The 22,587-nt window shown below is 35.8% G+C and overlaps 1 protein-coding gene across 1 annotated transcript in view; it reads left to right on the top strand.

Annotated features, from left to right (window-relative positions):
* LOC136033237 (protein FAM91A1-like) overlaps nt 1–22,587 on the top strand; it is a 187,186-nt gene continuing 164,599 nt past the window's right edge. The window contains exons 1-4 of the mRNA XM_065713951.1: nt 1–171; nt 6,340–6,634; nt 11,800–11,987; nt 19,356–19,456. Coding sequence (XP_065570023.1) covers nt 97–171; nt 6,340–6,634; nt 11,800–11,987; nt 19,356–19,456 — 659 coding nt within the window. The 5' untranslated portion in view covers nt 1–96. The remainder of the gene's footprint in view (nt 172–6,339; nt 6,635–11,799; nt 11,988–19,355; nt 19,457–22,587) is intronic.

Below are 22,587 nucleotides of genomic sequence, written 5' to 3'. Positions count from 1 at the left end.
CGCTCCAGTGGTCCATTTAAAATACTAGAACATGCAATTAAAAATATGAGTCAGATGGAATAGAATGCTAGTTTCGGCGGTGATATAAGAGAAACAATGTCTAGTAGCGAAATAGATAATCTTATTAGGTGTAAATGTCATTGGGAAAATCTGCCTCAACATGCTAAACAGGTGTTTAATTATTCATCCATCATGCCTGTAGGCTAATGGCTTCTTGGACAAGAATTTCCTTGGGATAGCCTATTCTTTAATCAAAGGCTATTAAATAGATCATGTTTTCAAATTTTGATAGATTTGCATACCTATCACTGCCATAGGCCAGCATTTAATGCTTGCCTCCAAGACTTTTAACAATTCAAGCCACTTTTAATTAACAATAGGCCTAGGCCATGTGAAATTTTTAAGCAGGCTATAAATAAGATTATTTAGCAAATAGTTAGTGATTGGCCCCTTCTTAGGGAAACATGCTAAACAAAGAAAAGTAATAGCCTAGGCTAGCCTACTATTTGATTCCATGTTTTAAGCTATTTTCTAATATCATGGTTGATTTTCTTGCAATGCACCTCACCCCCTGATGGTTCCATATGTAGCCCTAAAAATATGTTCTTCCTCTACCATTGTGCCATTTAGGCCAACTGTCCATACTTTTATTTGCTAACCACATTTTTCTTTGCTGATAATCTTGAGGCACTACAAAATACAGAAAATTCTAGTTTAGCTACCTTTTGTTATCTTGAAAAGGGGATAGGTTAAGAAAATGAAACTTTCAGTATTGAATCCAGGGCTAAAACCATACTCTGGGAGGGTATTACCAGGCTTCTCTGTTTTTAGTTCTGAAAAATCCAGTTCTTGTTATATAAGTTGAATTATAAGCCATATCAGTAGTTTTTTTCTGAATTCAGGAAATGTATTTGCAGATCTTTCAAACCTCATTAATAGGGATTGTGGAAAGTTTTAAGCTTGAAAACAGGTTTCTTGTACTTTGTTTAAGCAAAAGGTCTGTTTTGCAAGGTTTCTCTTTTGTAACAAAGATTTCAAAGGTTATCAAGGGTTCAGTTTCTTGGGTACTTGTCTATTATGTAAAACACACTTGATAAGGGAATTTGGTTAATGCTTATGACAAAAACAAAATATGATGAAAATAGAATGCTTAATTTGCAAAATTATGAAAACTACAACTTGGAAATATTCTAGCAGTGTTACACTTCCAAAAATATTGCTTCTTATGAGTACAAACTCATGATGTGTCCATCAATGCAGTGTTTTGTTTTGGGAAATGACCCCTTATCCTAGAAAAATATAAGGTAAAATTCTAGTTAATTGACTTCTTGCTGTCTTGGAAAGTTGTTGGGTTAGGGAATTGAAATTTTTAGGGCTAGGTCTACAGAAAAAAGTACATCCTGGGAAAGTATTCTGAGGTCACTAACTATACCCCTCCCTCCTCTATATAATGCAGCTTTTTTGCACATTACAGCTTATATTTTGGTCAAATTTGATCCTATATTACTATTATAAGTGTAAATCCTTGCTTACCTTAGAAAAAGTCAACTTTTCACTGTTTTCTAAGCCACTATATTTCATAATTAGATCACCAACATTAAAAAACAATTATTACCTTTATGGTACAGTTCAGACTAGAATGTAGGCATTTGAACAAACCCATGTTTTGAAATGTCTTATCTTTAAAGGCCTTTGACCAAGGGTAAATAGAGATGAGAACATTGAACTTAAGGGATTTCTCACTCCAAATTGTAGCCAACCCCCTGGGTATGGCTTTGGTAGTGTCTATGTTATATGTGTGTCAATAACATCTATTTTTAAAACCATAATGGCATAGAGAGAGTCCATTTGTTCAAGAAGGCTCAATAATGATTTTTAGAAACCTGAAGAGAGGCAAAACAGAAATCTGAGACCAGTGGCATCAATTACAGGTGGGACAAGGGAACCACCCAACACCTCCCTCTAGATTTTTTTTTATATTTTCATTTAAAATGCCTTTATTTGTGTTACTTTGAAAAAGAATGACAAATTCCCCCCCCCCTTATATTTTCAAAATGCATTTTAAACTCCCTCTAAATTTTGTGATTTGACACTGTCTTAGATGGGACCTCTCAATTCAACAAATGCAAAGAAGACTTATGAACAACTTATGGATGTGTTAGCAGTCTTTGATGATATTTCTGTCATTATAGATTTTTCACAAATATATTGAAAATGAGAATTCTAAAATTTGCTTTACAAATAGGATAATTCTTGTTTATTTTAAGGTTAACATTACTTCTTGGTTTTCACTTGAATAATCTGTTTTTATGGCACTTGGTATTAACCAAGTGACATAAAGCAATTGCAAATTCTGTTGGTCTGTCTCTCCTAGTTTTACTAGTTTTGGCAATTCCAGATAAGCCAGGACAATGAAATTTGGCAGGCATATCAGGGACCAGACCAGATTAATTAGAAATAGTTGTTTCCCTGAAACATCTGGAAACCATCTGGGGGGAGTGGGGGACAGTTAATTTGGAAAAATTAGAAAAAATCAGGTATTTTTAACTTATGAATGGGTGATTGGATTTTTTCAATTTAACAAATGTTTTTTTTTTGGCCCCCCAAAGATTATTGCATGGCTGCATATAGAATTTTCTTGGGGGGAGTATAAAAGGATTTATTTTGGGAGGGGGACTGGAAATTGATTTTTTGGGGGGTTACAAAAGGATTTTTTCAAGGGGGATTACAAAAGCATTTTCAGCAAGGTAATGATTTATGCAGCAATAGATTTGCATTTGCTGCAATTGTCAAAATAAAAGATTTGTGCTGCAGCGGCTGCAACAAGAGGAGAGGGGGTCTTTTGGCCCCCTTTCTGAGTTTCTTACGATTTCCTCCATAGTTTCATATGCTTTAAAGTTAATTCCTGTGTTTTGCCTTCCTGTTTTTCTTGAAATGAGCTCCTGTGAGTTATTAGCAGGTTCATAATTCCAGCAAGTAGTTTACGAAGTTTCTCAATTCCTCTGTAAAAGAACAGAAAAAAATGAGCATAGCAGAGGCCAGCGCCCTCACACAGGAGCTTATTTCAAGACGATAGGAGGGCAAAACACAGGAATTAACTTTGAAGCTTATGAAATTACAGAGAAAATTGTAAAGAAACTCAGAAAGGGGGGCTAAAAGACCCCCTCTCTCCTTCTTGCAGCAACTGCAGCACAAATCTTTTATTTCATCAATTGCAGCAAATGCAAATCTATTGCTCCATAAATCATTACCCATTGCAGTGTTTTAAGATTTCAAGATGCTGCGCACTTGCACGAGAGTTTTTACTTTGCGATGGCCCCAAAACGTCATTTAAAGGGGAGGAGGGTTGCAAAAGAACTGAATCCAACAGAAAAGGCCATGTCCAGGGTAGGGTTAGAAGTTTCGAACCCCCACCAAAATTTTTGTCTGACTTGTAAACATGTAACAAGGAATGCATCCATGATTTTTTTTTTCACAGCCGCTAAGTTAGAAGTAGTTCAACTAAGATATTTTAAGTTTCGAACCCCCACCAAAATTTTTGTCTGACTTGTAAACATGTAACAAGGAACGCATCCATGATTTTTTTTTCACATGGGAGGAGGTTACAAAAGGATTTCTTCGGGAGGGGCTATACAAAAAACTTGCATCACAAATTGGTTTATATTCATTTTTCAAGTTCTTATTAGCCAGACCGACATCGGGGTGGGGGAGGGGGCGCGTCACACCCCTAACATCCCCCCTCGGATACAGCCTCACACGTAACAAAAATACATTTGAACAAATTTGTAATTTCTGTTTTTAAGTTTGTTTTTTTTGAAGCTCCCCCTCAAAGAATCCTGGATGCGCCCTTGTTTGGCGTTTAATAATGTGTTGACAAGTGAAATGGTTTGGTTTTTTTTCTTTTTACTTAATCATTGCAATCAATCATTCTCTATGGTTGCCAAGCATCATTGTTTCAAATTCTATCAACATATTGGGTTACTTAGTCTTTGCCGTGAGAGTAATAAAGGGTTTTATCAAGGGGTTGGCCAGGATACATATCATTTTGGTTCTCACATTTAAGGAATGGGTGGTTAGAAAATGGACATCTAAATAACGGCGGCGTTCCTGGAAGTATGCAGTTCTCATAAAATAATGTTTTGCTGCCACTTTGGCGAAATGTATAAAGATGTCGAACCCTTTAAATTTAGCTAAAAAGTTTTTGGTAACCCCCTCCCCCCGAAACTATCCCACTTTTGCACTGCAGATTGTAGCTGTACCTTATCTCCAAATATTTCTCTTCTTTTGACAGTATTTACAGCGTTGCTTGTAAGTAGTGCTGCATAAGTAAGAAGCACTTCCGCTTTATTTAATTTAAGAGGACAAGAAAGGCTACAGGGCACATCCCTTCTTGCCGTTCATAGGAATGTGGATGTATGACACAGTAAGGTAAACAAAAATCCTGGATACATGCTTGTGAGTCTACATTTTTGGTCCCATGATTAGCTTTGTTGAGGTAGTACAGGAGCTAATCTTTTTTCGTTCTTGTCAAAGAAAAAAAAATGTACTGTTCTTTAGTTATTTTATACTAGCAAATTCAATAGAATCTACACCATAGAGATAATTTAGAATCCAGCAAAAACTGTCATTGCAATGTTGAAGAGATTGAGGGGCAAACTTTTGCCCAGTTCATCTACTTTGACTGATAATTTGCAAATGGGGGAAATTTGAGCAGGATTTGTCCTCCTTCATTTGCTTACCAGGGACCCAGAAAACAGTGTAACGATAACAATTAAAAAGTATCTTGAGTCATTATATGCAGGAGAGGATATAATAGCAGAATTCGACTGTTATCCTACATGAAGGAAGTGTTGAACAAACAAAGATGCAATAATGCAGAGGCCATAATTCAGGTTTTTTTTCTGTTGATAGAGACAACAATTCTGCCCAAGGGAGGTAACTATGAAGTAGAACAAGGATTGTTCCATAGTGATTTAAATAACTATGTTTCTAATATATAATTTTTTTTTTTTGGGGGGGGGGTAACTGAAGCTTCAGAAGATATATTTTCAGCCTAGATGTCCAATGTCTCCTTCAGTTAAATATTTATCTCAATATTTTACTTAGTCTGGGGGAAGGGTGATTTTCCCTCTCTTAACTCTAATTATGGTTACACATACAACTTTTCCCCACTCGTTATTTTATATTCTGTATAAGCTATAACTATATTTTCAGCTGCTTTCTAAGGGGATCTGCCAAGGAGGTATCTGGAACAACCCCTTCAACCCCCCTCCCTATTCTCTGGCTACGCTCCTGATAGATATACTGATGTACCACCATCAGAAATATTTGTCAAATAGCTCTTAATATAGAGAAAAAATGGAAATTTTTTAAAGCCAAACGAAAATACTGAAAAAAAAACAGTTTTTGTCTTTTTTGGCATTTTTCTTAACTATTTTTTTTGTTCATGCTCAAGCAGAGAGGCGATTGTCCTTTCAAAATATTTGCTTTGTTTTTTTTCAATATTTTCGTGTGGCCTTAAAACCCCATTTTGTTCGTTTTTCTTTATATTAAGGCAGGCCAAGGTGGTGTAAAAAATTATCTTTAAATAGCTCTTCCTGACAATAAATCGATATGTGAAATGAACTCTAAGGCAAGTTTATCTCTAGTGGGTCAACTCCACCAAGATTTACCTGGTATTTTTTTTTTTGAAAATGATGAGTTACAAGATTAGCCACATAAAATAATTATTGATGATGCAGTGACTCTTTTAATTAAAAATCAGTAAAAAGAAATGCTTGATATCCACTGGTACCAATCTTGTAAGGTTGTAGAGTTAACTCATACATGTAAACAGGGATTTTCTCATTATAAGAGGGGTCAAGGAGACTTGCTCTTGAAATTATGAGGATCCCATTAAAGTGCACTCAACTCTGAATATTTGCCTAGTGGACTATTTTTCAAGTTATTCAATTAGATAAGAAAATTGAAAAGATAAGATAATGGTTTTTCTTTTGGCTCATAGGCTAATCCTCTTACCCAGGAACATATCCAGACTGTATTTAACGTTTTTTCTTTTGGGTGGGAGGGGAACAGGATACTCCTCAGGGAAATTTTGCCCTTAAACCTGTGCCTTTTCCATTTTTTCATTCCTAGGCCCCTTGAAAATGTTAACCCCCTCCAGGGATTAGATGTGTTCAATATGTTTTAGCTAAAGATGTATGGACGGTTCTATGTTTATATATATATATATATATATATATATATATATATATATATATATATATATATATATATATATTTATATATAATCCTATATTTTTAGTGTGTTTACATCACCAATAATTGTCTATTTTGAAGGTGCTTGGCAATTCTAAAAAAGAATATGAATCTGCAGTTTTGACCTACAGTTTACGAAATCAGCTGAGATTCAGAGGAAGTCTTGTAAAACATGTTTTTAAGGAAGAAAAAAAATATTACGAAAACATGCTACACTACAGTAGACAGCATTTGATGGTATACCCTTATCACCTCTCAGACGTGATTGTAAAGGGTCTGAAGGTGACCCCTTTCCAGTATTATATTGAAATGGTTGATGAAATACTGTCACAAGAGCGAAGCTATGATTCCTTACCAAATTTTACTGCTGCAGACTGTAAGTAATTGTGTTTTTTTTTTAATCGCTTTGTTTACTTGTAATGTTTCCTAAATGGTTTTATATGTTTATTGAGCTATGAATTTTAAATTAACATTCTTATTTGGAAACTATATAACTTCATACTCCCTTTTGGAAAGGAGCTTCTCGTCATGGTTGCTGCAACAAACCATGTACAAAACAAACCATGACCCATAATAAAAATTAGAAAAATGTATTTAAGGAAAACTGGCAAGTGAGAAAGATTGCCATTTTTAGCTGATTGAGGAATGGTAAATAATATCTAAATTAGTCTTTATAGTAAAATGTTATTCTGAAAACAAATATAAGGAAATTTTAAAATAGCTTGAAAACACTTAAAAGCGTTGGAGGAATCATGGCCCAGAGTAAGTAAAAAATTAAAAAATACATTTGAAGAAAATACTCTAGTAGTAGTAGTAGACAGGTTTAATAGCAAAAACTTGACAGCTATCGCTGATTTGTGTTTCTTTACAACATATACAAAATCAAACTACACTTGTAAATATAAATCAAACTATAAATATTAACTCTTATTATACATTTTGACGAAAACCGGGACGAAAGAATTATTATTTCGGTTTGTTCTTGCTTTAACGGGAGCTAATTTATCTTGCTTTCTCGTTCTTGATGGTAGAGGTTGATCAGGTAGAATGTCGCGGTGCTGAGATTTAGAAAGCAAGAACTTTCCAAAACTCATTATCAGAGTTTCGTACCGGTTTTGGAGTGACAGCAGTCCTAGCACTTCCAGAGCCTTTTCGTAGGGGATGTCACGGCGGCCCAAGATGATCGATACTGCTCGCTTCTGAACCGATTCAAGCTCCTGACAAATATACACTGTTCTAAGTGCTTTCGGCACCCAAACAGGGCACGCATATTCCAGAATGGGGTGGACATACGCTATGTATGCATACTTAATACTCTCTGTGTTCGCACTGAACCTACGCATACCGTTTAAAGTCTGTAGAGTAGCGTTTGCACTTTTAACAACGTTTTAAATATGTGCGACAAAGCTGAAGTCATTGGAGAAAGTTTCTCCAAGGATCTTGATACTGTTTGTTAGAAGGAATGGAACATATGGCTCCATAACATCACTTTTTAGCGGGTTAAAGCGCACTATCTTCGACTTTTTTACATTAATCTCAAGATTCAGCTCCGCGCACTCTTTTGTGAAAACACGGAAAAAATTTGAACTTAATTGTGGCGTCACAACTCCATTTTGTACGAAATATTTCAGGATAAATGTTAGGTCATCCACGAACTTGAAGCGGTTGTCGTAGTCAGCTGGAAGGAAGTTAATTACAGACAAGAATACAATAGCTGCAAGCTTAGTGCATTGAGGGGCTCCACAGGTGGATGAGGACCATTCGGAATTACTATCACTTTCGTAGAGAGCAAACACACGATGCATCCTCTGACTGAGAAAGTCCAACACGAGCGTAAGAGTCTTTTTTTTAGCCCCCATTAGCTTGAGATTAAGGGCAGCTACAATGTGATTGATTAAATCAAATGCCTTTCGGAAATCTATGGCACCAAGGTCTACAAAACTGTGACCTTTTTTGATCCACTTGAGGAGACTATCGTATATCCGCACCAGGTACACTTAGGTATTACATTCTTTCAGTCTGCCGTATTGTCTCTGGTCGATAGATCCCTTGATTTGATCAAGTAAGACCCTCATGATAAAGGTCTCGGCCACTTTTGCCAGGCACGGTGTTTGCAAAATAGGTCTAAGTTCGTCACAGCTCTTAGGCTTGGTAACCTTCGGAATTATTCTAACGTAAGCTTTCTTCCAAATAGCTGGAAAGATCTTTATACAAAAGCAAAGGTTTATCAGCACTGAGAATGGTTTCGCAATGAAAGGGGCGTATTCTCGAATCAGTTTGGGTGGAAGTTCGTCTGGATAAGCTGAACAGTTTACTTTCACCTTCATCAGGGTCTTATAGGTTGTCATCTCATCGAAAACAACTTCACCTTCATCTACGCAGGAGTCAAGTATTTCAGACTTCTGGGCTTGTGTGGGAGAAGGAAATGACGTCCAGATGCGGGTGAAATATTGATTAACCTCATCAGCAGTTGTGTAAGTTCCGTTAGGGTGGCTTATTTTTATGCTGTTATGAATGGACTTGCCAGTGATTTGTTTGACTGCTCTGTGCCATTTCCTGGGATCAGTGTGCCTAAGACTGTCCGAAAATTTCTCACGCCCGTAATCTTTCTTCGCACTTCTCGTGAGAGAGGTAATGTGATTTCGCAATTTTTTCACATTTTGCAAATCTCCTTCTGGGAAAAGCTTGCACTTTTTCGGATTAGTTTCTCGATTTGGGGAGTTATCCATGGTTTATCACAGGAAAAAAACTCGAGGTATTTGGCATGGAGAACTTCGTTGAACAGTTAGCATTTTCATCGAGGCTTTTGTCTCCATAGACTTCTAGAAAAGGGTAAGTAGCTATCCATCGACCATAGGTGCAAATTTCTGAATCAGTAAGCGGACGGTACTTGACACGCTTAATTTAAGGCTTGGGTATTGAAGCGGCAGCTGACCAGAGCACAAATTTAATCAGAACAGGCAAGTGGCTCAAGGGATTCAGGGGTTTGGTAATATGCCTCAAAGTTGGTCAGGATTAAATCAAGTATGCTGCTAGATTCATGTGTTGGGACATTTACAACCTGCTTGAGGGAAAGGCATGATGCTAGCCAGCTTTTCTTGGTTTGGTTAAAGTCCCCAGCCAGAACAATAGCAGGGTTTCCATAAAAAGAGCGAAGGTGGTGGACAGTCTTTTGGAGGTATGTGACAAGATCACGGCGGTTTTTAGCACTTTCAGGGTAGTAGATTGAAGCAAAAGTGATGCATGAGTAAGCACGCGGCATGGCTGATGGTTTGCACCAAACCCACACAGCCTTATGTTCAGTGCTTTCGAGTTCACGTAGCTCCTTCATTGGGATATCTTCACGTACGTAAAGGGCTACTCCACCGCCTAGTCTCTGGTCACCAAGAGCTTGTCTTGTTCTGAGATATAGGGCATAACCGACGAGTTTTCCTGTCACTTCAGTCAGGTTCCAAGTTTCTGTGACAGAAACATTGTGACAGAAGCTGCGACAGAAACATTGATCTGCCGTAATACTACATCGATCTCATCTATTTTATTGCAAAGAGAACGTGCGTAACAAAGCAGGAATGTTGGAAAACGCTTCTTTGCATTGTGTGCGACGGGAGACAGAGTTGGTAGGGGTAGCCTAGAGCTTTCAGGGCGTGGGTCTGCGTCATATCTTGAGAGGGAGGGCAGAGGTTTCTGGTTCGAAATTTTTACTTCTATGTAGAACCTGTCTTTTTGTTGTCGGTAATTTGGTGTTTTGGCAGAGACAATTGTCTCAATCGCTTTACTGGGGTGCTCTCTTTGTCTAGTTTTAACTGGTGTTCCAGCTCTTTTCCCGTGCCGCCTTCTTCTTTTCTGTCCGTACAGATTAACGCGTCCTGGCGGAGCCTTCAGCAGTCTAAGTTCGTTTAAACGGATGAAGGTGGATGGCGCTAGTGGTGAAAATGGATAGGGTCCAATTTTAATGAGCGTTTTCATCAAACTGCTGATACCTGCTTGGTTGGTCATTACACTAATTACTAATCTGTGAGCAACTGCATTCAGCAGTATATGTCTTTCTTAGGGTGTTTGATCTTGATCTCACACATATATAGGGCTAAACTTTTCAGATGGTTTAGAGCCTCAACGGCGCGAGCGCCATCTAGATTAATGTATGGATGTTGTATATAGATGGCGCCACCACCTATCAAGGTGAATAAAGCTCAAATAAAGAGATCTTCTCGTATTTAATTTGTATGAAAATATCATTAAGCAAGGCCAGGAACACTAAATATTCGTCACTTACACCATCACTACAGGAAACCTGAAAAAAAAACTGCACAAAAAAGCTAAAACTGGGATGACAAGGGTCAGCTGTTTATAGCGCTCACAGTGCCATCTCAAACAGCCTTACTAGAACTTTACTAGAACTTGCTAAGAAAAACTGGAAGGTTATTTCCTGTATTGTATTTGTACACTCTAATGCATATCTATTCAAGTTAGAAATAAAATGAATACCTGACAGGAATGTTTCAACAGAAACATGAAATAAAAAAATTATAGCATAAACATAAACTGGTAACAAAGAAAAGTTATCTTCTTCTGTTCTGTTTTTCTTAATAATAAGAGAAGAGCTGTTTTATTAGAAACAACTGTTATGAAACAGCTGGTTTCAGTTTTGGCAAAAAAGATATATTAACCAGACTTTTGGGTTTAAGAATTTTGAGTGCCACTCTTTCAACAATGTTAACTACAATGATGAGGACCTCATCACATCAGGAAACGTATAATGTTGTGGATCAGCTTTCACTCGTTTTCAACTTTTGTCCTACTGTACTGTAATTGTTGTATTCCAACTCTTCGATGGACCACTAGTCAAAGCTAACCATGTGGTGTTTTGTGAACTTGGAAGGTACAACTGATTGCATTAATATCTAGCCTACTATTGTAATAGATGAGTGTGGTTAGGAAAAAAATTTAAAAATCAGAAGGATTCTTCAGTCAAAACAGTTTGAGAAACCTGTTGTACATTACTATGCCCTGTTGTATATACGTAGTGTATAGATGAAGCGCAGGAGAAGGCAAAATTTTCAGTTTTTTGCTTCCAGCCCCTTCCTTAGTACTATTTTTAGTGATTTGAAAGAAGTGGCCACATCCAATATCTTTGCTCTGTTTTTAGCACTACTAAAGTGATTGTTGTAGAAGTGGCCACAGTCAGAACCTTTGGTTACGACCAGTGTCACTTTTAGCACTAAAAAATGATTTGAAAGGAGTGACTACCCCGGTTTGAATATCCATTGCTTACTTGATCTGGCCATTTAATTTACTTTGGTATTGCTAAAATAAGGGAAGGAAAGGAAAGCTAATGAGATGGTCGAGGAGGGATAATTGCTCAATATATATATATATATATATATATATATATATATATATATATATATATAAAAATAAAATGCTTAAAGAATTAAAACCAACGAAGTAAATATTACCATATTATTTTCTGCCCAAGATGATTCAGTAAATGATTCACAAATCTTTTTTTGTAGCAAACTCATGTTTTTAGTTTATTTTTAGGTCTTCGTTTACTTGGAATTGGAAGAAATCAATATATTGACTTGATAAACCAGTGCAAAGCTTCGAAACGGATGTTTCTGTGGTCTACAGTAAACAGAAAGAGTTTGCTGCCAGTAAAGCCTCTTGGAGTACAAATAGACACCTGGTGGATTGTCAATGTTGGCTTTGTTTCTGTTCAAGATATCAAGGTTGCTTCTCTTTTTTTACTTTAACTTTTCTGTTTTTTATTTTGTCTTTATTTTTCTTATTTTTATAGTTTCTGTCCAAGATTCCAAGGCTTGTTTTTTTTTTGTATTTTTCTTAATCTTATCTTTTTCGTTTATGTTTTTTACTTTATTTTCTTTTTCTAATTTCCTTGCTTTATTTTTGTTGTTTCTGTCCATGATATCAAGCTTTGCCTCCTTTTTCTATTTTATTTAATCTTGATTTATTTTTTTGTACTCATGCAAGATTTGTTTGATTTCTAGCTTAAATATCTATCCTCAGATTAAGTTTGAAACCTTCCTTTTAAACTCGTTTTAATTCAGCTATCAGTCAGGTTGACTTCACTACATTCAGAAGTCTCAGCATCGCAATTGATTGACCAGTTGAATTTAACTGGAGGAATCATTCTGTCTAGTGGACTACCTAAATAATCAATCAGCTGTCAGCACATGCTTGGCTCACATGTTCAAGTTTAGTTTATTATAAACAAAATACATATCAACTAAACTGCTAATAACTAGCCCCTCCAAAAAAAAGTATACAAAGAAGCGCTTGTTACGGGGTGCAAATTTACTTTTTTTTTAAGCATTACACATGTAATAACATATGAGTTACATAAATTACAATATTATATTTTACTACTCCTCAAAGGCTCTTTGCCCTGTAAAGAAAAGGGAAGTTAAACGAGTCACTTACACAGAGAAGAAGAAAAAATTAAAATAATCACAAACTCACAGAGAGAAGAGCAAAATGGAGAAAAAAACGAAAATATAAATAAAATAGAACTATAGAAAATGAAACTAAAATGACTAATAGATTGAATAGATTAATCAATTAAGTAGATCAGTAGATTGAATAGACTCCAATGAAATAATAAGTATATATATATATATATATATATATATATATATATATATATATATATATATATATATATATATATATATATATATATATATATATATATATATATATATATAATAACTTCTAAGAAGCCAAAGAATTTTATAAATATTTTTGAACATACCCGAATGAGTGGCATCTTCGAGCTGATTCGGGCAACTTATTCCACACAATATGACTCGCAATCAAAATCTGACCTTACACAAAGAGTAAAAGGAACTTGAATATGATTTTGGTATTGCGAAGATCATAATTATTCTGATCAGAGATGAAAGATGGCGGAACATTTGGGGGATGGTGGAGATCACCATGAAGCTGATAAAAAGTAAAACATACACACATAAGAATATACAGTGACTCGAGATCAAGCAATGGGATAACTCTTGAGCGATTAGTTTCCTTAATGACGTTTTTAGCTTTAAATCTGCTAGCTAACACATAAGCAAAACAACTTTTAACGTAAAGCTAGCAGACAGCAGCTGTATTCTATAGCCAAAGAAAAAAAAAAGTATTTAGACTAACATGTTCAATTTTTTAAGCTGAATCTAAATAATGCAAGATTAATCAAAGCTAGAGCTACCCGCACTAAGAAATTTGCGTAGTAAAAAAAAAGTGGACTCCATCTAATAGCTATAATTAACTCGAATTCCTTCTCTAAACTAACAACATAAAACAATTCCGGAGGCATTATCACTGAACTTAGTTTTATTTTTCTCTTGCTTTATTGCCCCTGGGAATGATAATACTGAACCGGTGGTAAAACGTTGAATAAGCAACTTATTCAAGTGTGTAAGTTTATTTCTAGTGTTTTACATGAGCAGCAAAGTAAAAAACGCCATGGTAAAGAACAACTTATACCAAAAATTCAAAAACAGCATAAAATGTATCATAATTTATACTACGGTATGGCAGCACACACTATTGTTATGCATTTAAAAATATTTCAAACAAAATAAAAAGCATACATTTTGGCTTTCTTGGACCAAAAATAATAAAACTGGCTCAAAAAACGGCAACAATGGTATCGAACAAAAATTTAGACGAAGACAATCAATGTTGAAGCGTGAAAAAGTCATATGTTATGCGTCAAAGTTTCAAACAAACAATGACGAATACTGTTCCTATATATTCAAAAAAGAATCAATATAAAATGGATAATTATAATTTGAGAGCTTCATTTAACTGGTATAATGGTCCGAACAACCACCTCTCCGGACATTAAGACCTAAAAATGATTTATATGTTTTTAATCCAGTCAGAAAAAAATATATCCCTCCCCCTTACAATTAAACTTGTATATATTTTATAAAATGGTTTTATTCTTGTTTTCTGTGGTCATAACTTTCGTAACTTTCCCTTCAAAAAATCCTCCTCTAAGACCCTTCTAAAGGAGAGACCAAAGGGAATTTGAAAACTCAGTGTCTAGAAATACAATTTTGGAGACATTTGACCCCCTCCTTCCCTTTATCAGTCAAGAGCTTTCTGATCATCACTATCAGACTGTACCTGATCCATCCCTAGAAACTAGACCTAAGAAACACCTAACGCTTTGAGATTCACACAGGTTTTTTTCCTGCACCAAAGTTCTGTATTACTTGCTATGATAAGGATTCTAAATAAGGAGCCTTATTCAAAACTGAGAAGAGCATACCTTGCACAGTGTTGCCAACTTTTTAGTCCATGAATGTGTCCCCTGATCATCCAAAAATGTGTCATTTTAAGCTAAAATGTGTCCATCTTGAAATCTCACAGACTAGAGGTTATTTTTTGTGTACCAACTGTATTAATGACCAAAAGATGCTATATAAACCCATTTCAAAGCGGCTAGTTAACATCAAATATAATGAAAATTTTATGTAATAAATTTACAAAATGTGTCCTTTCATGTCCTTTTTTGCCTTTTCATGTCCTGAATTTCTAAAATGTGTCACTGTTTTGTTCTTTTATGTCATTGTGTCCCGGCACATGTGAATATGTCCCTTTGACAAAAAGGTGTCCAGTTGGCAACCCTTATTCTGAGGTCCCTCAATTCATATATAAGACGATTCGAAAAGGCCACACGTTTCCCATTTTCAGAACCAATAGCCATTAAAAACCTGTAATCAGGTCTTGCTTCAACACTAAGATGGGTAATAAAATAGAACAGTGCTCTGCTCTATCATTAATAGCACTGCTTGCCTTATTCCCAAAAAAATGAAAGATTCTTCTTACTCATTCCGCCAAATAAGGTGAGGCTTTGGAGAATGTTTCAGGGCCACAATTACCCTCAAGGTACTACCAAGCTAGGTGAACTAGATAGCCTACAATTAAGATACAATTTGAACCAGAAAAAAGGCGAAATCGCGGAATCCAATTAGAAACATACCCACTAAGCATAAAAATCTGATAGTTTTGTTTTATATGGCAACTCTGTGCTTAAAACTAAAATTCGGACCTATAAAATTAACAATTTCTGTGAGATTTTCGGGGTTACCGGAGATGTTTAAAAGTAAATTGAAAAGATATTTGTTCGAGTTTGTTCGAGAGAGAAATTAATATTCGTTTATTTTTATTGTTATTTCTATTACTATTATTATTGTAGAATGGTTACTGAGATTGGTAAGAGTTTGTGTTTTGGTTATATAATTTATAAAAATTTTATGTTATTTTAGCAACATTATCTTTTTCCGTTTTAATTAAAAGCTGTTGATAACATAAAATTTGCCTCTAACCCGAGTGAATACAGATTCCCAAAAAATATATAATATTCAAATATCTTTCGCGATTTTAAAAGACTCATAAAATGAATAACGTAGATATGTGGATACGAACTGGTAGCGAAAACTTACCGTAGGCAAACCTTAAAAGGTTGCGCAAAGGGAAAGGAGCACCTGCCGACTCATATTATAGGTTTTACGATTTCCCCAACGCTTTTCTCATTTTTGATATTATTCGCCTTTTTGATCTTATTTGTACATTTTCACACTTCCCAGTCCCTCCTGAAATGAAGTGTTGTATGCATGCCTGAATCTCGCCAATATATTTGTATAACGGAATGCCAAGACATTTTTTTGGCGCCTGAAGTCGAATCTATTAAATTTTTGAAGTATCTTAGAAATATTTTCTTCTTGTACAATTTTTTTAGCTTTTTCAATTATTTGCTAAAAAAAAAAAAATTGCACCCCGTAACAAGCGCTTCTTTGCACCTTTTTTGGGCGGTGATTATTAGCATTTTAGTTGCTATGTTTTATGTTTATAATAAACTAAACTTGAACTTGTGAGCCAATCCTGTGCTGAAAGTTGATTGATTATTTAGGCAGTCCAGTGGACAGAACAATTCCTCCAGTTAAATTCAATGACACATTTTTGGATGATCAGGGGACACATTCATGGACATAAAAGTTGGCAACACTGCGCAAAGTATGCTCTTCTCAGTTTTGAATAAGGCTCCTGATGTTTATAATCCTTATGGCCCTTGCTATAGCAAGTAATACAGAACCTTGGTGCAGGAAAAAAACCTGTGTGAATCTCAAAGTGTTAGGTGTTTCTTAGATCCAGTTTTTAGGGATGGATCAGGTCCAGTCTGATAGGGATGATCAGAAAGCTCTTGACTGATAAAGGGAAGGAAAGGGTCACATGTCTCCAAAATTGTATTTCTAGACACTGAGTTTTCAAATTCCCTTTGGTCTCTCCTTTAGAAGGGTCTTAGAGGAGGATTTTTTGGAGGGAAAGCTATGAAGGCTCATATGTCTTACGTATATCAATGCATAATAAGATATCATTCAGGCATCAGCTAAAACGCAAAGCGAAGGTAAACATGTAAGATAGCCTACTGGTTTGATTTAGACGCAACTTTACTCCATATTTCTTGTTTAACATATATTTGTGGTAAAGGGCAATTGTATCTTCGCACACTCTGAAAACGTTGAGGGGGGAGGTATATTGGGTCTAAAAAATTAATCTTTATGCATGGTATAAATAAATATAGTTGTATATCAATCAATCAATCAATCAATTTATTAATACTAAAAGAAAAACTATTACAAAGTAAAGCGGTTACTAGGCCCAAGAAGCTTTGCTTGTAATGGAACACAGAAAACAAGAATAAAACAGTTTTATAAAATACATACAAGTTCAATTGTTAGGGGGAGGGATATATTTTTTTCTGACTGGATTTAAAACATATAAATCATTTTTAGGTCTTAATGTCCGGAGAGGTGGTTGTTCGGACCATTATACCAGTTAATTGAAGCTCCCAAATTATAACTATCCATTTTATATTGATTCTTTTTTGAATATATAGGAACAGTATTCGTCATTGTTTGTTTGAAACTTTGACGCATAACATATGACTTTCACGCTTCAACATTGATTGTCTTCGTCTGAATTTCTGTTCGATACCATTGTTGCCGCTTTTTGAGCCAATTTTATCAATTTGGTCCAAGAAAGCCAAAATGTATGCTTTTTATTTTGTTTGAAATATTTTTTAAATGCATAACAATAGTGTGTGCTGCCAAACAGTAATATAAAGTTATGATACTCTTATGCTGTTTTTGAATTTTTGGTATAAGTTGTTCTTTACCATAGCGTTTTTTATTTTGCTGCTCATGTAAAACACTAGAAATAAACTTGCACATTTGAATAAGTTGCTTATTCAACGTTTTACCACCGGTTCAGGATTATCATTCCCAGGGGCAATAAAGAAAAATAAAACCAAGTTCAGTGATTGCGCCTCTGGAACTGTTTTATTTTGTTAGTTTAGAGAAGGAATTCGAGTTAATTATAGCTATTAGATGGAGTCCACTTTTTTTTTACTACGCAAATTTCTTAGTGCGGGTAGCTCTAGCTTTGATTAATCTTGCATTATTTAGATTCAGCTTAAAAAATTGAACATGTTAGTATAAATACTTTATTTTTTCTTTGGCTATAGAATACAGCTGCTGTCTGCTAGCTTTACGTTAAAAGTTGTTTTGCTTATGTGTTAGCTAGCAGATTTAAAGCTAAAAACGTCATTAAGGAAACTAATCGCTCAAGAGTTATCCCATTACTTGATCTCGAGTCACTGTATATTCTTTCGTGTGCATGTTTTACTTTTTCTCAGCTTCATGGTGATCTCCACCATCCCCCAAATGTTCCGCCATCTTTCATCTCTGATCAGAATAATTATGATCTTCGCAATACCAAAATCATATTCAAGTTCCTTTTACTCTTTGTGTATTTTACGTATATATATATATATATATATATATATATATATATATATATATATATATATATATATATATCATGAAAAGACTATATATACATATATATATATATATATATATATATATATATATATATATATATATATATATATATATATATATATATATATATATATTCATATTTCGGTTTCTTCTCCATTTAGCTCTTCTCTATGTCAGTTTGTGATTATTTTAATTTTTTTTCTTCTTCTCTGTGTAAATGACTCGTTTAACTTCCCCTTTCTTTACAGGACAAAGACTCTTTGAGGAGTAGTAAAATATAATGTTGTACGTATATTTCATGATGAATAAATCTTATCTTATCTTTGCATATGAGTGAACCTTACAACTGACTGTTTCAACTTTTCTTTTTCCTTTTCTTTGACTTTTTTTCTTTTTTCCTTGGCTTCTTTCTTGTGACTGGTGGTTGATTTTATTCATTCATATTCACGTAACCGTGAATTCCTTCTGTGAAAAGAATTCGCTGCTAATCAATCTATAAGAAAATAATGCTGATTAGTTTGATGAAATAATTCCGTTTATATTTTGCTCATTGTGATTCTTGCGCTTACACCGTATTTAAAAAATTTTACTTTTTATGAGAAAGCCCAATTGTGGAACTTTTTTATTGGTCGTAATGATAACATAATTTGAATGATTTAATCAATTATAGATGATTTTAAAAATTATCGTTGTTTTGTAATGTTGGCTAATAAAACTGTGATAACTTGGTCAAAGGCTCCCCGAAGTAGCAGTTCAATGTACAAAGGTTAAAAATATCTGTTTTTGCCTTTCTTAGGCCATTTTAGGCGTTTCTGGTCTGACTGAAAACAAAAAATACTGCAGTAAGTTTACTTTAGCAAGTAAATTTATTCTCATACTATTCAGATGAAAAATATACATCTAAAAATGTGTGCTTATTTCAATAATGCGCTAGTTAAAGTTTAGCATAAATAGCCAATGCACGAAAAGTTGAGGCAGGCAAACCCCCTCGAATTTTTGGTAATTTCTGTCCGTTTTAATTTTTGACATGGGCAGTTATCTGAAAAAAATTTATAGGATGAAATATTTTTTTTTATTATCTAATAGTAACCAGACTCCAAGGCTTTTGAAAAACAAGAGCATAATCTATATATTGTAAAATTTTTTTCATCTTGGCTTTTTTTTTGCAGGTGTCCATCATAGGTGGGTAGCATTATTAAAGACTTTTTTCTTATTTTCTAGGATTGTACAGCTGAAGAAAAGAAAATTATAGATACTTTAATTGACGGTGGGCCGTTACGGGCTGGAGAAGCTGATAGAGACTCCTTGTTAAGTCTCCACAGGTGAGTCTGAATTACCAGTATTCAGTATACATTTTTCGTTGTTACGAAAATTTTCTTTGTCCCGAGAACATTGGCGGCTCTTGAGGAGCGTTACCCCTGAATTGGCTAAGGATTTCTGAACAGTAAAGGGATTAAGTAGCGTAGCCGTGTCAAACCTAGTATTTCTCCTTTTCATTTTAACAGTGATAACAGGGATTTTTAAAACATCCGACTAGTACGTGAAATTGAAGGTGAACATCAAAAACAGGCAGCAAATGATGGAATTATTTTATAATGATTATTTGAAAACGATTATTTTATTGTAAATAAATAACCATGGAGTAATTAACTATGATTTAAATAAAAACTTAAATTTGTGCAATTATTATTTCAAGCATAAAAATTGTTTCAAGTTACAGAATATAATAGATAGAGAATGATGAAAATAAATGTACATATAAAAATAAATGATATGACTGATTTTTGCTTGAATTTTTCGGGGATATCTGATTCTAGCTTGATTGCTTCTTAGTACCGGCCAAGATTTATTTTAATCCATGCAATAGTCCTTTTTTGGAGGGGGGGGGGATTGAGCACTAGCTCTTCAGGCAGCTCAAACATTTTGCCTATTAAATGTGATAATGTGGAGTGCAGAGAAATAATTATATTCCACTTGTTAATGTCGTGGACACTATTACTGTGGTTGAGCCGTCCTGGCCGAGTGGATTGGTGCGCTGTATTCAGGATCCTTTGTCTGAGAGGACACGGGTTCGAATCCCAGCTTACCCAATTGTTTAGTTTGGGACGGTGGTCAGTGGCGTGACTCTGTCACGACCCAGCTCTAAATGGAAACCCGGAGAAATCTGGGGAAGGTAAACAGGAAGGGTGTGCGAAAGCACTGGGTGGCTGGCCCCCAATCCCCCATTGCACTTCCTGGCTGAAGGGTCAAGAAACGGAGATCAGCACCTTCAAGTCTTCGCATAGATCGCAGTCTTCAAATAGATTTCGTTCCGTGAACAACTAAATAATAACCTTTTTCTGGATTTTCAACAAAGCTGTTTGGCAAGTTTTTATGAACTTATTTTGGAACTCTCGACAAACGAAGATCTCTTACGAAACCTGTCTGACTAGTTTTTTAGCAAGAAATTAGACACTTCATTTAGCCAATCAAACAGTGAATATAATTAGGAATTCCGATATTTATAGGCAATCGCGCTGCGATAGAGGTGGCGAGAGAAAAGTAAGCAGAAGGGGGGTGAGTGAGTTGGTAGCAAGAGCCGTGGTACCCGCCGGGCGTGCCCCTTAAATTGCGGGGACAAGGTAGCCAACCCTCAACACTTCCCTTACTTTTCTCGTAAGGAAACCACCAGTAAAATGGGTGATAACCTTGTGCGGAATGCAGTACTGAATTTTATCTCAAGAGCTATGATAGCAGGTGTGAAAACAAATGTTTTTACTAGGCGAGGACTCGAATTTTTCAGCCGTGAAGCGATTTTAGAAGCAAAAGAAATTATCTATCGCAAGTCAGAAATAAGGGAACGTGTAATAAAACATGTAAAGGACGAGGACAACTTGATGGACATTGCGAAGATGTTCGCTCGCTGTGCCAAAGAAAAGAGACAGCTTCCTGAGTTCGTTATTTTTGAGCCCCAAGAAGTCCCCGCCTGCAATGAAGAGATCGCTGCTTGTGTAGTGTCCACTGTGAACGAGACGGATCGCAAGTTCAATGGCCTGCTTGACCGTTTGAACCAGAAACCATTACCGTGGCCTGAAGGCAATCCTGTTGCTGCTCAAGCTAATGAGTCTACTCCTTCTCCTCCGTCTTACTCAGTAGTCTTGAAAAAGCCTCCTCCTACCGTTGTTACCGTAGAAGAAAGGAAAACTCTCTGCCGAATATTTGCGGTGATGCTTTGAATGATGACGATTTTGAACTCCGTCGAGGGAAGTACGAATGGCGCCTCGTAACTAAGAACAAATCTAAAGCAGCGGTACTAGCAACATCTATTAACAAAAAATCGCCTGAAACACTGGCAAGCGTTAAAACTCCCACATTCATCGGTATGATCAAGTTTGTCCCAGCTCATATTATTGGTGACGCGCTTAAGAGAATTATACCGAATTGTGAAAATGCTGATCAATGTGGCAAAACCAGATCCTTCAAATTATACTTCTCATCCCGCCTCCATCTGAACCACGCCATGAAAAACCCTCCTAAAATTGACTTGGAGCGGTACCCCATCGAGGAATTTATCTTTCTTCCAAAGCGCTGTTTTAACTGCCAGAATTTTGGTCATATTTCTGCTACCTGTTCTAGCCAGCAAATTTGCTCTCGATGCGGAGAAGGAGGTCATGGCTCTAGCCCCGACTAGTTCTGTTGAAACCCTATAGCATGCGCCCTCTGCAAATAAAAACGCCACACTTGCCATTCCTTCAAGTGCCCCACAATAATAAAAATCGTCAGTGAGCTGAAGCGGCCCAATGTCTAATAGCCCAGCCTGTGTCAAAATTACGTCATGGAACATGAACGGAAGAGTCCCCAACAAACTTGCCATAATTCAAAATATTGTGCAGACTGTGAAATTATGTTTATACAAGAACATATGCTCTCTCCTCACAATATTTCTCTCCTAAAGTTCTCGCACGAATTTACTTTTTACTTCGAACCCGCAAAAATTCGGTCTTTCGGACGCCCCTGCGTTTGCTTGGCGATTATTTGTCACCCGTATATTGAAAGTAAGGTGTTGTTTACGCATGATCACTTCTTGGCTATATCTTCCGGCAGTATCGCATTCTTCAACGTATATCTTCCTACAAACTACCATGATGATAAATCGGAGCGAAAGTTTATGAACGTAGTTCGCGAACTAGCGAAGTGCCTGAAGTCTGTGACCCAGAGATATTTGCAATGCGTCGTCATGGGGGACTTCAACTGCAACCTGCTTGACAGCATGTGTGCCCGTAGTCAGCTTCTAAATGGCATCTTTGATGACAAACTTATCATCCTCCCAAAAGACAGTGATTACTCCTTCGTTCATAATTCTGGTTCCGTTTCAAACATTGACCACACGGCCTGCTCTAAGAATATTAACGGAAGTGTAACTGTTCTAAAAGACTGTCTTCGCTGATCACTTACCCGTACTAGCATCTCTAAG

Source organism: Artemia franciscana, chromosome 11 (assembly GCF_032884065.1).
Source record: "Artemia franciscana chromosome 11, ASM3288406v1, whole genome shotgun sequence".
NCBI classification, from domain to species: domain Eukaryota; kingdom Metazoa; phylum Arthropoda; class Branchiopoda; order Anostraca; family Artemiidae; genus Artemia; species Artemia franciscana.
This window is presented reverse-complemented; position numbering and strand designations above follow the sequence as displayed.